General features: G+C 35.4%; 1 protein-coding gene across 1 annotated transcript; it reads right to left on the minus strand.

Moving 5' to 3' along the window:
• Window positions 1–4694: 4694 nt before the first annotated feature.
• Window positions 4695–18535, minus strand: LOC117326567 (helicase with zinc finger domain 2-like). The gene is given in 10 exon segments (XM_033883325.1): window positions 4695–8805; window positions 9465–9632; window positions 9766–9922; window positions 10662–10901; window positions 11446–12068; window positions 13079–13213; window positions 13453–13596; window positions 14518–14603; window positions 15124–16717; window positions 16720–18535. Coding segments are annotated over 10 exon segments (5061 nt in total). The 3' UTR covers window positions 4695–8707.
• Between the last annotated feature and the right edge of the window lie 138 nt (window positions 18536–18673).

An 18673-nucleotide genomic window follows, 5' to 3' on the forward strand; every position in this document is an offset into this window, starting at 1 on the left:
ATAAAACACAAGTAATCTGGATTGGGAGTAAAAAATATAGTAATGAAACATATCTGCCTGATCTAAACCTACAATGGGGGAGGGAGAAATTTACACTGTTAGGAATAGATTTTAGTGTCAGCCTACATGAAATACCTAGACTTAATTTTGATAAAAAACTTATTAAACTAAAATCCATAATTAAAATTTGGAATAGAAGGATATTGACCCCTATAGGTAAAATACACATTATTAAATCCCTCCTTATTTCTCTATTTAACCATTTGTTTATTTCACTCCCAAACCCCAGTACGGCCTTTTTGAAACAACTCAATACCATTATTTTTAATTTCTTATGGAATGGTAAAGCTGATAAGGTGAAGGGAAAAGTAATAACTAAGGAGTATTCAGAGGGTGGGTTAAAAATGATCAACATCTATGCCTTTGTTGATTCCCTTAAACTAGGATGGTTAAAAAGATTACTCCATAATACATGTATAAGAAAATGGCAGGTTTTATTCAACAATCTGTTTAACTGGAACTATTGCATAAATTTTGGGATTGATTATATACGATTATGTCAAAAACAATGTAAAAATGAATTCTGGGCCGATGTTTTCAAAGCTTGGGAAAGATTATTGACATCAGAAACTAATACAAAACATCAACAACTCTCTTTTCTAAAAAGTCCACTATGGCATAATCCACATATTAGTATTGGTGGACACTCTGTTTTCTATAAAGACTGGTTTAGGAAGGGTGTCCAAGTAGTTAATGATGTGTTAAAAGATTCGAATACTCTTTCTTTTCATACATTCAATGAATTTACTCAGAAATATAATATACGAACAAACTTTCTTAAATATCAGGGTGTTATTAATTCTATCCGTAAAAACTTCCATTTACAGGAGATCATAGATAAAGACCTGATATTACCATATATTCCACATAATATATATTTATTTCTCAAATCACAACAGGACAATAAAATTATATATAAAAGTCTTTCAAAAAATACAGAAATTGCTACAGGAAAAAAAAAGTGGAATGAAGTGTTTGATTTTACAGATTCAACATGGGCAAATATCTTTTCCATACCTTTTAAAGTAACAAATAACTCAAAACTTCAGTGGTTTCAATTTAGAATCTTGCACAATATCTTAACTCTAAATTCAGTTCTTTTTAAAGCAAACATTGTTACAAGTCCGTTGTGTACTTTTTGTAAATTTTACCCTGAAACAATAATTCATATTTTTTGGGAATGTGAAAAAGTTAAGTTCTTTTTGCAAAGTTTTGAATCACTTCTCGATGCACTAGTTATCCCGTTCACTTACAATAAAGAATCATTTATTTTTGGATTTTTGCCACCTGGAAAGTATAACAGTATTGATAATGAAATTACCATGGTTATTAAGCATTACATATATAAAACTAGATGTTCCAGTAGCTCTTTAAATGTACATGCATTAATAAATGTAATTAAGGACCACCACAATCTGAAAAAATATATAGCAACATCAAAGGGAGTTTCCTTGAAAAGTTTAATCTGGATTGGAATAAATGGAAAAACATATTATCTATTTAAGACCTCTAAAAGCTTAAAAAGTGTTTATTTTCTGTTTTATCAATATGTATGTTTAGTTCTATTGATTTATGTGGGGTTTTTTTGGCTAAAGTTTTCTTCATTAACTTTAATAAATGTAAGTAGTTAGTAATAACTAATTATGTTGAAAACAGAATTGAGACTATATTTTTTATCGCGTGAAAAATATTGATAATCGCATAACACAGTTTACTGGATACCAGTGACCTCGTGGAATGGTACCATTAAGACGTTTAGCGTTAGTAAAGAGAACGACAAGTATTTAACAAATCAGGTCATATTTGCTGTGACTACCACTTGTTAGTGTTTTGTTTTATTTCTTTAAGGATGATCTTGTAAACTGGATATTTATATATATATAAATATATGGCTAGGCGATTAGGTGACCGTAGATTTCGAGGCCAAGTCACGCACTGCAAGATTAGAGTTTACCTTCCAAATTATAAGGTTGCGGCCTTTACATTATGACTATGAATATTACAGTTCCTAAATGAATTAAGATGGAGAGTAAATCGAGTGACGTTTCAATTTCCATTCATCGTCTGAATAATGCTTCACTAAATATAATCATATTCGTCGGGATGTTTGAATAGTATGAGAAAATGTCATGCTATATAATTCTCTCTTTCTGGTGGTTGCAGTGTAATATATTAAAGGCATGGTAAATATATATCGATATAAATACAGTGTGGTTTCCCTTAAAATATCTGTTCTGACTTATTTTAACGTTGCCATACTTAAAACGTTATTATGCCAAACGATGCGTAAGCTGAACAATACGAGTATTCATATCTTTGAGAGGTTTGTCTGTACCATTATTTTCTTCAAAATAAAAAGAATGGGGGCAGTTTTATTCACAGGCGATGTCATATATGTTCATTTGTGAAATTGGTTGTTAACAAAATGTGATGTCTTTCTGGAAAAGTTACATGTGGTGTTTGACTTACATGAACCACCATCACAGTCTCAGATCAGTGGCCAAGGGAACCTTAATTCTCACCTCAAAATCGACAAAGAATCATCCATGGTGTATCAGTAGGACAAACCTCCTCTTGCTCATCGACAGGAAAAAAACTTCATAGAAATGTTTCTGCTTCATTGACAACAATATGCCCACTATGGTGCGCCATTTTACTATTCATTCCGATTTAGAATTTAGAAGTTACTTAGACGTTTGAATATGTGATATCGCTTCATCTTTTAAGTGATATCACTTGAACAGCTATATTTTATCATTTGAAGTTTTCCATATAGGTTATATTTCGTTTAGATTTTAAGACATACCACTCCATCAACAAGGTGATATTACTTGGTCAACTTTTGAATAGATGATATCACTTACATTAATCAATAAGTTATATCACTAAGTGACTAAGTGATATTATAGCCAATATCTCACCATGTAACTCCAGGTAAAATGCAGGAACTGTCACGTTATCGGGATCTTGAAAAATGGTAATAAAATGAACCATCAGGAAAAATTCATATCGCAAAATGACATGATATACTTCTCGTTTACATCATCAACTTTCGTTTGGTCCTCATCAACCAGCATCTTTCGACACTCTTCTATTTCTATTCTGTTATCAGAGTTCACCAAGCACTGAAAACATCTAAACAACATATGTTAGGGAAGCAGGGATGTTTCTATCCAGAAATGGAAAGTTAACAAAAGGAAGATTGACATTTTGACACTTTCCATACAAACGTAGCTGTAAACTGTCCCTGTTGGTTACACTGCCAGTAAAATACATCCATCTTACACTGTGAGATGGCTTTGTATCTCGAAAATAATGCTTTAATGCTAACTACGGAATCGTTTTATACTGATTGTTTTAACTGTCGATTAGCTTCACGTTTTCCTTTCTGTCTGCCCGTGATTAAGACTTCGTTGCGCCGACATTTTTGGTACATAACCGCTATTGTTTTCGTTTTAATTTCTTTATTAGAAATAATAGAATAGTTATTTAAAGCTGCAAGTTAAAAAGCTTTCAACTAATATTTGGTTAAAAAAAAGTATTAAGAAATCGTTTTTGAGATATCCCCTATGATTACAATACATCCGTTCATTTTATCTCAGGAAGTATGATTTAATTTGTGCTCTGTATGGAGACGAACACTCAGATCCGACCACGATAAAAGGCAGCAAAACTGTCACACTTGCTTTAACATGGTATAAATATAATATATACACTTGATTGATCAGTGAAATACAAATGTTTTATTTATCTATTATCATTATATAAACATTTATATAGCATATCTAGTTTATAAAATTACTCGATTGCGCTTCACCTTTCATAATACAATAAATAATACATATTATTTCAAGTACAGAACATATATACCTATATATCGACTGGAGAAGTTTGATGATAGTGTGTATGCAGGATGTCAGCAAGAGACGCTAAAACGCAAACAAAAACAAGAGAGTTTTAACCTCCTTCTTCAATTTTGCCAATGTTTTGGTCTTGCTGGTAACAGACGGTAAACTGTTCCACAAAGTGGCCGCCACTTTTCCAAAGCACCTGTTACTATAAGTCACAGTACAAGAGCTTGGAATGAACAACAAGGATTCTGTCTCCGATCGTAGTGATCGTGAAGGCTGGCAGAGAGCGACACGTTCTTCTGAATACCCCGGAGCAGATCCATGTATTACCTTGTATGTGTACATCAAAATATTGCACTGTGTACTGAAACGCACAGGTAGCCAATTCACTGGTGTGATGTGCTCCCTGTTTCCAATACGGGAAATCAGGCGTGATGCAGTGTTCTGGACCCTCTGCAGGCGGCTAATCAGATGAACCAAAGAGCAAAGCATTACCGTAATCAAATCGAGAAGTAACAAGCGAATGTACCAATGACTGGCATATATCTTTGGTGATGAACTGCCGATTACACACAATGTTTCTGATTTGGTAATAACAGGAACTTGCGATAGTGTTTACCTGTTTCTCAATGTTCAGATAGCTACCAAAGTGTATACCAAGGTTCCTCACAGCTTTGACTGCCTCAATATTTCGGGCACCAACCTTCAGCTGGAGATCTTTATATATATTTTAGCCAAACGAAAAACAATTGATTCACAGCAAGTAACGAGAAACAATGAGAATAAGTTCTTTTTTTTTATTACATCATTTCAACTCGTCAATCAATCACTTTTAGTCAAAATTCAATCTACTCACATATCCAATCAACATTTTAATCTTCAATCAAATACATTCGAGTGCATTTAATCTTTTGCAGACAGAAAATAGCTTTAAGATATATTTTCAACAGAAATTTTTTTTGCGTGATTTCTGTAAAATTTAAAATTATTAAGTCTTCGTCTTATAAAGATACAAATGTGAAAACACAACGGAACCTGCAAATGAGGCCGTCTATACTTGTTAACCTTGTTTTGAAATGTATGTACATGCACTGTGTTCTGATGGAATTATGTAAATTATCATCAAGACAGCGATTACTCATAAATAAATGTTTCCAGCTGCCATTCCCATGATAATAATTACAATTCTGTATTTAATATATAATATTTTAGGAACATGACTGCGTCATTATGGCAACTCACATGCATGATTGTTCATGACTTAATCCATATTCTGTACTTTAAAACATTTACATGTACCAAATGGAACATACAATGTTTTAATATTGAAAAAGAACTTTAACTTTAACTGATCAAAAGATAAAGGATAAAAATTCGGTTGAATTACTGTTGTTCATTTTCTGTCTGTATAAACTTTTGGACCATTATTATTATATTTTTTTTGACAGGCAAGAACTGACCATCGGGTATGATAGATAAGATCAGTAGAGTGATGATCAATTTGTGATGAAACTTATGTAAAAGGAAGTATTACTGTTACAAATGAAATTATCAATATTATCAATCAATGCATTGTTTATCAATCAATTCAAATATTCAATATATGTATTGATTTGAAATTTTCTTATCGCATCATATCCATTTGTAAGTTTCGTTATGAATAGAAAACAAACCAAAAATTTAAAAAAAAACACATAAAAAACATATTACTAAATACAAATGTCATATCGAAGTAACTCCTTCATTTATATATGTTGCTATTTGATATTGAATTGAAATAGCAAAGGCCGATAATGTAAATAAAATCCATTCGTACATTTCTCATCTTGGGGGATATTCTGTAATAAAAGATGAAATTATTATAATCTTCATTGTAATTGTTGTCTTAAACAAAGTACTTGCATTATACACTGTAGCTTTGCGATTATATTTTCAGCTAAATCCAAATAGGCCCACCACCATTGACACATCTTCGATTTTACCATTGAATTGTGTTATCACACTGTATCAGCAAATTTGGTTGAAGAATTTAAGTTTATTTGAAGGAAATATCGAGGAAAAAAATCGTATGTGATAATTAAATATGTAAAACTATAATTTTGTCCGAAGAAATACGTTCAAAGAACGTCAATGTTTAGGTTAAGGCACTATGCTTGACGTTTATTGTACATTCGGAACTCCTCGCTAGCGTCAGTTGCCCGATTCAACATATATTTTCGTTCTTGGTACAAAATGTAACTGAATTTCTGAATGCTTTACCTGATATAAGTTTTCCTTGATTTTTTAGAATAAAAAATTGTTAAATTACTGATTTTGCAATCAAAACGTTTCTCTACAAAATTCAAGGGACATTCATATATGAATGGAAAGTATAAATAGCAACAGTCACTTGTGACTTACGAAAAGATGATTTGCTTATAGTTAAATGGTTGCTTTATGTGTTAATTATGCATGATGTACACTTGAATGCTGAATATCCATTAATCATACATGATATCCGCTTAAATGCTGAATATAGTTTTTTTCTATGCGTATGAATAATCTCAAAAATAATCATATATTTATCGAACAATTGGAGCTCTTAAGCAATATGTTCATTGCTAAAGAGAAAAACAAATTCTTCAAAAAATAAGAGCACCTCACCAGCTTCATATTGTCTATGCTTAGTATGTTATCGTATGGTAGAAGTTAAATATGAACACTTATTCATGACCAAAAATAGCCTATTGTCAAACATGAAAAGTAAAATAAGCTACCTGCATGTTTAAGGGAACAAGGGTCTGATGATACAGGGGCTCGGGTAGGGAGAACGTGGCACGGAGGGATAGTAACACACGGGAAAGAGACTAGGTGATTGGGGAGCATGGGCGCATTTTTGTGAATCTGAAATTACTCAAAAAATAGAACATGGAATATAGAGAAACATGGTTCATATGAGTGGGGGGAAAGAAGTAGAGGTTAGGAACAGCGTAGTCGTAGGTCCAGTAATAGGAACAACTGGAATCAGGTTGGGGATATAGGAATGCCATATGTTTAATATCTGTAACAAATTATATATTCGTAATATATTACACAAATAATGTAAACACAACTGAACTGTAATGCAAACTGTACCCTATCATAAACATGAAACAGCCAATGCATTGTTGTAAAATTCGTAAATCAAAGCATAAATGCAAACCGTCCTTATATCAACACTAATATAAGGATATCATGAAAGGGACATCACCCCCGGAAAATGATTTAAATATAAAACAAAAAATAAAAACGAAATCATGCGCGCAAAAACTTCACATATTTATCCTGTTTACCAAGCAAATTTAATCATGGTATACGCATGTAGCATTCATTAATAAGTAACGTCGTTAATGGAACACACACAAATCACAAAGAAACAAATAAGTACGAGTATCAAAAATTTATACTTTGTACTGTATGATGGATAACCATTCACAATTGATGTGATTTCGCTATATATTCGCTGTTTATATTATATAATTATATAGCGCAAAAATACAAATGCATAAAAAGTGTTTGATGCTTATGTTTACCGGTGTCGTGCGAAATTTAATACCCTTAAACTAGTTCCGACTGGAGAAACATCGAAACTAAAGCATTCGGTTCAGCAACGATACCTTTGTCTTAGCGAAAGATGAAGCATTAACAAATACACAATGTCACGAAAAAAACAATATTCGAGTAAAAAAACGTGAAAAAATAAAACATATATTAACATAAACATCTAAATGCTGTATAAAATATGACAGAAAGCTACTGATTCATATAATACATTACAGTACATACAACAAACAGCAAAATGTTTGTGATATCTAGCAAACTATCCTGAATAATTCAACGAAAAACAACCTCGGTATGTTACAATGTTTATCACAGGTGCAAAGGTGATTAACATCCAGGTTAGCACGCCTTTATTTTCCACGTCTGCTTTCCAATGTACAGTAGAAGCATTTCCCACGTGTGGAAGCGTGGACATCTTAATTCAGCAGTGTCAAAGCATATTTCTGCCCCACTGGACACTCGAATGGAAACTGTATAGAACCACGTATAGGACAACCCTAACAAAATGTTCTGAACTTATAACATCTATAACACCTGAATGTAATGCTTTAAAATCGTATATTTTGTCTTCTGCTGTAAGAGTATGTTTTAACAATCTTGACGTGACGTCAAATTCAAATCATAACAAGAAATCCAGAACTGTATCCAGTTGATGATTGTCGCTGAAGGAATTAGAAATCATCTATTAGGTTACCGTCTAGATAGCTGTTTCTTCACTTGATTAAAAATTGTAATTACGTATCAGGTTCCAAGAGAAACACTCCAGGAAGACTGCATACACTTTAAATATCAAAACAAGGATTAAAAATCATTTGATAATAATTGTGATGACACGAAACCGTTCCATTTCAACACTTGCGCATTAGGTAAAAGTAAGATATGTCTTTTTTCAAGTCTATGTACAAGAAAAAAATATCTTTATGTTTTGACACAATTCTTAGATAAAGTCACAGAAAAGGAAATATTTGCAAAACACGCCAAAATTCACCTTTCAAAAAAGTTCCAGTGACATCTCGACGTTGGAATGGGCTTGTAATCCTCAAATTCCACGTACTTTTTATCACAACATATTCAGAATTCAAGACCCGTGTCTTTTTTTCACAATTAATCGCCTCATATCGATATTATTACACTTCATCTATTTATTTCGCCTATTGTTAACGGTCCTTCCGAGTATATCACGTACAAGTAATGCTTCTACTAGACCCTGTCCAAGTTCAAGGCGGTGGAAATATGTCAAACACTCGCCCTTTCTCTTCGTAGAATTTCAGCAAATTTTCCCATGTCTTATCGCATCTAAGTAGATGCTTGTTTCCTTCAATAAAAATCATCAATTAATTTCCATATGCACCTTGAAATGTTAACTTTAATAATCATAATCTATTTGTCGCAGAATGAAGTTTCAATCGAATCAATATAATTTTTTAATGTATATTTCTTTATTTGTAAGCATTCCGTTATATATTAAACAAATGAAAGTGCTTTCAAGTTTGAGGGAACATAAAACTAGGTCATCAATGTAAACAATGTCAAAATGTATTCACACGCCGGCAAAAGGGGGTTCGCCGGTCACAACAAATGAGCGTAGCCGAAAATCTCCATCGGGAAGTGATCCGAGGTTATTAGTTCCATTGAAGCTCAGTGAAGTTTCAAATTTATCACAGTTGCGGTTAAAAATATGTCTTGAAGGGAATTCCATTCCTCTATATTCTAATTTACAAAAACAAAGGTTTTGGTATGAAATTGATATTCTGCATTGAAATATGTCCATACTAATACCAATCCTTTTATATCTAATTCATGTTCCGTTAATGTTTTGTTGTACAGTCTAGACTGTCTGAGACGTCCCCTGTATATAATGACTACCTGTCTTGTGTGACGGTACTGAAGACAGTGCAATATCATTCCCTTATAACACTAGCGTATCAAGCGACATCTGCCTTACTCAACAAGCATGTACATCAAAGTACTTACCAATGATGATGAGTCCCTTTTTTGCCCGCGTTAGAGCGACATTGATTTGGTGTGTATCTGTGATGAAGCCGAGATGACGTAGAAGCCAACCAAAAGTTGGGCGATGTTCAATCAACACCTTTGGCATAGAGCGGACGGTACTTAAAATGATGTAGTCACTCTCTCCGCCTGCATCAACAAATTCATCGAAAGCATTCAAAATTTAAATCTAAAACAAAATAATCAAGAAAGAAATATGTTGTTTTTGTATGCATGTAACGGTATTAAGTTTCAAATGCAACGATGAGTTAAATAGACAAACCTTGACTGGCCACAACGGTATCCACTCTGACGTCACGATATCCTTTCCCCAACAATTTATCGTTGATGCGTTGTCTCTGGGCGTTGTATTGTGACAGTATACGTATATTTGCCTTGTCCACAAGTTCCTGTTCTACGAGATGTGTGAAGATCTTAACCTTAAAAAAAAAAATATATATATTTTTTTTTTAACCTTAAAACTAGAGAGTAATTCAGTTGCAAACTACCTTTTTGATGCTGCAAAAGATTATCTCCATGCGTCATATGTGGCATATGCATTATTATTTTACCTAATGTTTGTAACAGGATCAGGGATCAATTGAAACTCGTCACGTGGCTTAGATATAAAAAATTGCATATCCCTTTTGTGAGGGAAATAAAACTCCATATATCACTGGGGTTTACAGATGGCAGACGAACAGAAACACAAACTTTTTTTCGTGCAGTCGAAGAAGTAAAAATAGATAAAATTCTCAAAACAAGAATGATCAGAACACGAAAATTTCAACAAATAAACCGGCCAACTGTTTTCGAAAGTTTCTAAAGGAGTCAGGTACAGGTTATAATACCTAGACTTCGAATCGTTTCCATCGAGTGACTTTGATCACAGGGGTTTATGAAAAAAAAACATATTTGTGGCTCGAAATTCTTTTTAAATATCATCCTTTATTATTACTTTTCGGTATAATATATAACTGATGGCCCAATTAGCATGGTATATGAAGGGTTATTTACCCTTGGGCAGCATCTCTCCCTCGGGCAAATAAACCTTACCCTACAAACAGGGCAATGAAGGCCGATCGCTATATACAGAACGAGCAGGTGGACTGACGACGGATTGACAGGTTTACTTCTGTATAATCCATAACAACGTCACTGACCAACAAGAATACCTACAACTTGTTTTGCTTCTTCTAAGTTGCTCTTTGACTTTTCGTTTCCTTCTTCCGTGGAAACCTCTAAAGTGGCCTCTGTTCCTTCAACATGGAGGAAAGCAATCGGAATATGGTCTCTGGGACTGTTGTTCTTCCAGAGTTTTAGTGGACGATCCACTAGCCAGCCTGATGTGTATGTCTGGTCCGTCGACAACTCCTCGTTGTAAAATTGTTTAGATGGAAAGGAACAAATCATGGGATTCTATTGTAAACAACAAAAGATAAAAATATATTAGCATGCATACATAAACATACGATTGAATTGCTTATAGCAAACTATTTCGTTGAATCAAAGGCCCAAGTTACGATGGATGAAAGGATCTTATCTGATTGGATAAATGGATCAAGGTACTAAGGTGTTAACTATGTTAGATTTGTGTCTCTCGTCCTTAAACAATATACACTTCATATAAAGTAAATACAATCGCTAATAAAGTCGTAAATTGGAGGTGAAAAATTTAACACGATTTATAAGATATCAGATCAATAGTGTATAGATATACAAATTTATAGAAAAAGATTAAATAGGAGAATGCGCTCTATCACAACGACAAAAAGTTAACGTCATGACAGCTGCAGGAACTGCAAAGACACTAAAGCTAATAGATATGGACAATGCTGCAAAATGCAAAACTTTGTTGGCATATAATATCTAAAATATCCAGAAAATGACGGTCTTTTTAAAAGTTTTGAAAGAAAAAATTAACAGAATAACAGAATTCATTATGCATTATATTATCAATTACCATGCGGTATTGTTGTTTCAACATCGTCAAGTGCTTTTTACGCTTGGCGTATCTCTCAAACAGTGAAATGTCAAGTCCAAGTTCCTTGGCAGCTCTGGACATTATTATTGGTTGAAGCTGTTTGTGGTCTCCTATCAGAACGACCTGCTTCGCCTCGGTAGCTATGATGGGTACCATCGTTTCCGGCTCGGTACACATCCCGGATTCGTCTATGATGCACTGATAAAGTCTTCCCTTTGTCGCTTCCAACAGTTTCGGGTTGGCAGCCATAGCTGTTGTGCAAAATATGACGTCACAGCGTTCTAGTTCTTCTACTGTTGCCTTGCTTAATGTTTTGAAATACGCCTCGACATCATTGAATGTAACGCTGTATTTTTGATTTTTGAACTTGCGGTCTTTATCTGTCAGTTCGACGGCATATGATCCGTGCTCTTTTCGTATCAAATGATGCACGGCGACATCGTTCTCCTTAAAGTAAGGGTCCGGTTTTGCATTTCTTAGAGAACGTCTGGATGATTCTATTCGACCTGGGACGGGGAAATCCACACATTCGTAAGTTTGACTGTAGAACCGCACCATGTGAGGTGCCTTAGGACAGTTCATGAACTTTTCTTTCATCCATTCTAAACAGAAAGGTGATTAACGGAATTAAGAAAGTGATAATTTTATTATGGAGACACCACCAGATGAAAACAAAATACAAAAAGAAATATTAGACAGGATAGGAAAGAAAGATAAACACAAAATGAAGAAAACAACAGCCAAGTTTTAGTCATCTAATACGAAACGTCAAAATCAATAGACAGTAGAATACAGCGGGTGTTATGCTGGGTCTCCCAATGTTCTCGAAAGAAGTACTCCTGGTCCTGCTGGACGCGTCTTACGATATGAAATGAGACACAACAAGCGTTTTCTTTCGTCGCTCCTTCATAGGATTGCCCGATTTTCTGCCAGCTTAACTATATTGATCTATAAATACTGGCTAGTATTGTCATTTTGAGGCGGGATCTCCTTGCAGTAGCTGGCGAATACGTCACTGAATAACTTACTACCGGGATGGGGGAGGGGGCGGCCTCATGCCATCCAGCACCACAGCACAATCCGACCCGTTTCTCAGCTTCCCAATTAACACTAACCTGCACGCGTACAGGACGTCGAACCACGCACCTCGGATCTTCACCTAGGACGTGGCCGGCACTGTGACCGACTTAACTATTACGGCACCTAACTGATAATTCAGTATTCCCTTTCAAATATTTCCAGTAGGTGAAGAGCTTTTTTAATAACAAATGATAAAATGAACGTTACAGCGTACCCTTACCTAGTAATAACCTTCTGTATAGAGAACTAGAAAAGAAATATGTACACCAAATCCAGACATGCAATCACCAAATCAGTATCCACGTTGAAAAGGATAAGACGATACAGACCACACATAGACCGAAACGAAACGAAAGACAGCTTCACCTCCCATATCAGCAGAAGAAAAAATAGTAATTATCGTTCAACTACATTGAAAATAATGATCTTAGCGATTATGAAAAAAACATTCACAGTATGTGTATATCAAATATGGTACGGAAATAAAAAAAAAAAAAGGTGAAAAAAGAACATTTGTATTTCAAAAACTTACTTGCGACGAGATCAACCGATTTGTTTGACGGTCCACAGTATAGTATTTGTCTTCTCTCTCCAGTTTCTTCTGTCATCTTGTTGAGTTGGTGAAATAGGTATATCAGTTTGATACCGGTAAATGTCTTTCCAGTACCTGAAAATATAAAGGATTCTTGCATTCAAATACAATCATACGTCTTCAACATGAAAAAGACAAAACTAAAAAGCGACCTAATGCACTAGAATCAATATAGGAATACCACAGGATGTAAAAATAGAAAGATAAGAGCATCTTCTGTGTAGCAGAAGACAGAAGGAATCCAAGTTGATATATAGAATACAAAACTATCGACCAAACTAAATTATCTATTAAGACAAGAATATACGACATACCGGGTGGCCCTTGTATCAAGCTGAATGACGATTTCAAGGCAGCAGTAATTGCCACTTGTTGCATTGTATTGTTCTTTGGAATGTGAACAGTTGGCTCGCTGACGTCTCTTGGAAGCCTCCTGATGGCATCATGATAGGGCGTATCTGTAATGATATTATACTCACTTCAAAATATTTGTCATCATTCTAATGTCATGTTTTTGTTTGTTTGTTTGTTTTGTTAAACTTCCTATTAACAGCCAGGGTTATTTAAGGACGTGTCAGGTTTTTGAGGTGGATGAAAGCCGGAGTACCCGGAGAAAAACCAACGGCCTACGGTCAATACCTGGCAACCGCCCCACGTAGGTTTCGAACCCGCAACCCAGAAGTGGAGGGCTAGTGATAAAGTGTCGGGACACCTTAACAACTCGGCTACCGCCCCCTGTAATTTCATGCAGAGTAAAAGGTTACATCATGTGCATATCGAAAACATCATTGCTAATTATGAGAGGAGTATATCTTAATGAAATTTGTATTTGTTTTCGTGTGATTAAATGTACAGTAGATAAGTTTTATGTACTCAGTGTAGATATGTACGCGAGTGTGTGGGACTGTTGTTTCTTTGTATTGCACTAAAAAACTGAATAAAATTTACGAATTTTTTTTTTATTTTTTATGTCTAAATAAAGTTAATAGTTTAGTAGTAATATATGATAATCCACGATATGTTAACCAATCAGAAACAAAGATTACCGGTTGCATATTCCATTTAATAAAAAAAGACTCCAAAAGTTATAGTGTTATCTCGAGAACAAACGCAACTTCTGAATATGGGACGCAAACTTCTTTTGCATCGTCTTTATCCATTGCTGTACGAGTAATCTAGTCGGAGTTAAAGTAGTGTAATGAACATTTTCTGTCTAATTAGTGAAGTTGCAAAAAAGAATGACACTTTTTAAGGCAAGTAAGTATAATTTTGCATGCAATGTTTGATTTGAATAGATTTCGTTTCTAAATGTTGATAAAATTATCAGACGCAATAAGCGATGTCGTCGACCTTTCACTACATTTTATTAAAGTACTTGCCTAAGTTTGGGATTGGTCTTCCAAGTGCTATAGCTTTTGCTAACTCTGTCGCATCCCAGAGCTTTTTAATAGTTTTTTCTGCTCGCCTTTAGAGAAATAAAAACAAAATAATCAGAAAACATAATTGGTACGTAAACAATAAATTACAGGTACTAAGCAAGAAAGTTTACGTCGAAAATTTAAAATAATACAGTAAATATTAGGTCGGTAGTGTTATTCTTACGACAAAAATAAATATATACACATATGTTAGATATATAAATAAGAACATAAGAGCTACAATGAATAACTAAATATGTGTACCGAGTTTGGAAATACGACATATGCATATCTCAGCATCACAGCATGAAAAAAAAAGACAAAAAAATTGAGGTAATTAAAAATGAAAATTAAAATAAATATTATGATTTTTACAAATGCAAACATGTATTTATTAAAAAGAAAAATAATATAATTTTATTCCTTTCTGCCTCTCAAGGATAGTGTTTCTTTAATATATTTGAAAATTATTTCAACGCTTTATTAACGAACAGATTTTAACCAATGAGTTTACACTATACAAATACTTATATAATATATATATATATATATATATATATAACTAACCTGTGCACATTTGACTTTGTGAGCAATTCCAATGTACATAGATATTCTCCAATAGAGGGTATATCTGGACTCTGGTGCAGACTAAATCCAATTTCATACCTTGCGGTGACCGTTTTGCCTAGCCGTCTGATCTTCGTTGTTCGGCCGTGGCCCACCCAGTCGTACGTCTCTATCGTGTCGGTATTGTCCATGATGTCTGTTTTTCCATCATGTTTGCTTGTTGAACTAGCTTCCTTGGTTTTGCAGAGATTTGTAACAGGCAAAGTAAAACGAATACAAAGAAAATCGCTACACACAACCGATCTGAAGTCAACATCATCTTCATCATTTTCAACGCCATCGTCTTCCTCTCCGTTATCATCGTCCTCTGACACTTCATAAAACCCCAAATCAATGTTCCTTTCTTTACAAAATCTTGAATTCATAGTGAATGTCCCTGACATCTTTGTATGAAATGTCACTGGTACATTTTTAACAAGAGGAGAATTTTCATTTCGTACGATGTTTGTGGCTTCTTCCATTTCCAGTATCGGTGTCCAAATCCGGACGTAATCCGCTTCATCCCTATAGGTTAACTTCGCAGGTATTGTTGTGTATCTCGAAAGACAGCCAATCGGATCTACCGCGTGTGGAAGGCAAAATGCGACCGTTTCTGTGACATATACCAGTTGAATATTTGGAACGAGAGAACCATGTTTTGGTTGAGCTTCAATTTGTACAGTTAATGTCTGTCCAATTTCCAAAGCTCTTTGGAAGGAACACAGATGTTTAAGCATATACTCGTGTCGTCTAACTTCAGAGCATACGTCAGAAGCATAAATAATCCCATCATTTTCAGTGTCATTAATGTTACCAATTTGTGGTTCCATTCTTCTAAAAGCATCACGTAACTGCTCAGAATCGGCCGATGTGTCATCAATTGATGCACTTAACACAGACACCCAGTCCACGTACCGCACGAAGACTGAATTACCATTGGGATCAATAGTAAAACAGCATTTCTCGATTTCCTTTCTGTCATGAAAAGAAATACGATCTTTATCGTAAATGCGTTTATTCCACTTGGCAACAACTTTTCTTATTTTGCCGTGAGTTGGGTGTAGCTTCGGCTGGGAACACATGCCTAACAAGTTAAACCGCAAATGAAAGGGTTCCTCTGTGAGATTGTATCCAAGAATCATCAGTTCAACTGTCGTCTGACCTGGCAATCCAACGACGATAGCCGACACCTTGATTGAGTTCGACGCCTTTAGATGAGCAGCTTGCACATACGCTCGATACTGATGGTTAAATCTATCTCCTCTTTGCATTCTCTTGTTTGACCGAACACATATGTCATCTATTTCCTTCAGAGTATATGGTGGATTCGGTGAGCTATCAATTGAGGCAAGAAGTAGCCTTTGAATGACCAAATCTATGTATTTCCTGATGGGAGATGTTCCTGTCGTATAAGCTCCTATTCTCAAACCAAAATGGTTGCCATTCTGCGAGCGAAAACGAGTATATATCGCTTTGCGTTGAAATAAATACCATTTCTGCAATGCGACGCATTGCTTTGGGTGGTGGTCGTCCGTTCTCAGAAGAATTTTCAGCTTTCTATTATCATTATCTGATAAGCAACAAGAAGTTTTTTCCAAATTCGTCGGTCAATCGGTACGCGACAATTTCCGTTTCTCATACCGTTTTCAAATCCAATAATAAGAGGTTCTAAGGTTGCGTCAGTGTTTGGTAGATCACGATCTTGTAGACTCATGATGATATTTGCAATGCCGCCTTGTTCCTCCAACCACATAGATGTATGCTGATGGTCTGGGTAGTCATGAGTGCGCAGAGGTATGTGGTTAGGATAAACACGTTTTAACATATGAGCGATCGCTCTGTTGGTCAGAATCATGAATTCTTCAACAAGGTAGTGAGCTTCGTGAATGGCGATATCATTGTCTTCGTCTGTTCCCAGCAAAGCATTTCCAGGGAAGGCATAATGGGCATCCTGCAGGCGATGAAGTCTGAGTTTTGTTGCAAGACCGAACAAATTTTTCAACTTTTCTGATAAACCAGGGACATTCATACTATCGCCTCTTAACAAGACATCCTGTACTTCTTCATAACAAAGGTTCTTTTTTGGAATGATCACACATCGTTTCACACTCCCTGGTTCGGGATACTTCTGTACCTCCCCATCTTTGTTAATTTCAAAATAAAGAGACAGAACATGTCGGGGCTCGCCTTGTATAAGACTTAAAAAATATGTACTCAAAGGTTCCGGTAGCATGTGACAAGGCCTTGCTCCCATACCAGCGTAGTTTGTCTGACATCTTTTCTTGGCCTCTAGATCAATGGGGCCATCTTTTTGCACAAGTCTACAGACGTTAGCCACATGAACACCCACTCTGTATACAATTTCTTCAGAGTCTTCAGCATTTTCAATAACCTCAATGCTAAAACCATCGTCCATTGCTCTTGTGTGCTTTTTATCGATGGTAAACACGAATGAATCGTCAACATTAGAAGGTGGCCCACTTTCAACTTCATTTTGCAAGACATGATCAACCGCTCGCACAGTTTCTTCTGTATAGAAGGAAGGAATCATGTGCTGGATTTCGGCTAAACGTAGGGCATTCGAACTATCAGCATCGACTACTCCTATGACTGCGCCTATAGGGTACTGGCAGTCTGTGTCCCATCTTAGAAAGGCAACAAGAAAACTTAGGTTTTCTCTTTTGTCCGGTGTGATTTTAAAAAAATTCTTGAATGTCAAAGAACCTTCGAGTTCGTTGTAATTGTATGTTTCTATCAAATATTTTTCTTCATTTTTCCTTTCCCTCATGACGCGATAATTCCTGATGCGTATCTTTGGAACAGTTTTGCACGCTGGTAACATCGTCTTTCTATCCATTTCGGCTGCAGTACAAACAAATACCGGATTATCAATTTCGTCATATCTTATTCTTTCCACAACGGTCATAACTTTTCCCTCTTTTCTATGTACCGAACTGCCTGGCATGTTGCTTGTGGAGTTTTCTAGAATTTCGACGACAACAATATCCTCATTGAAGGCCTGGCCACATTTCGATCTCCCGGAAATGTAAATATGTTCCGGGGGATAGTGATCCTCGTCGAGTGGCGTACACACGGCCTCGAGAACATCAAGAATTTCGAGAGAACATCGCTTATATCTGTTTGGCTGCGATTTACACAGTTCGATATATTTTGAATCGGGTGTTTTTTGACTGGACGCAAACGAGTAAATTATCTTACTACTGTCGATACCATTTGAAGGCGTTGAGTACTTGTCGTTGAGGTCCAAACCACACTCAAGGTATCGTTGATACAGAATGTCGATGTCATTGTCACCACAGGATGATTCGAAATAAGATTTTTGAAACCAGTCGTCATCATATGAAGAATCCATTGTCATCAATGGTTAAGGAATTCAAGGATTTGTGTTTTTAACTAAACAGCCAGTGACGCACGAGGAATCTTCACATACCAAGGTAATGACACGAGGAATCTTCACATACCAAGGTTATGGCACAAGGAATCTTCACGT

The sequence above is a fragment of the Pecten maximus genome, chromosome 4 (genome assembly GCF_902652985.1).
Source record: "Pecten maximus chromosome 4, xPecMax1.1, whole genome shotgun sequence".
Lineage (NCBI taxonomy): Eukaryota > Metazoa > Mollusca > Bivalvia > Pectinida > Pectinidae > Pecten > Pecten maximus.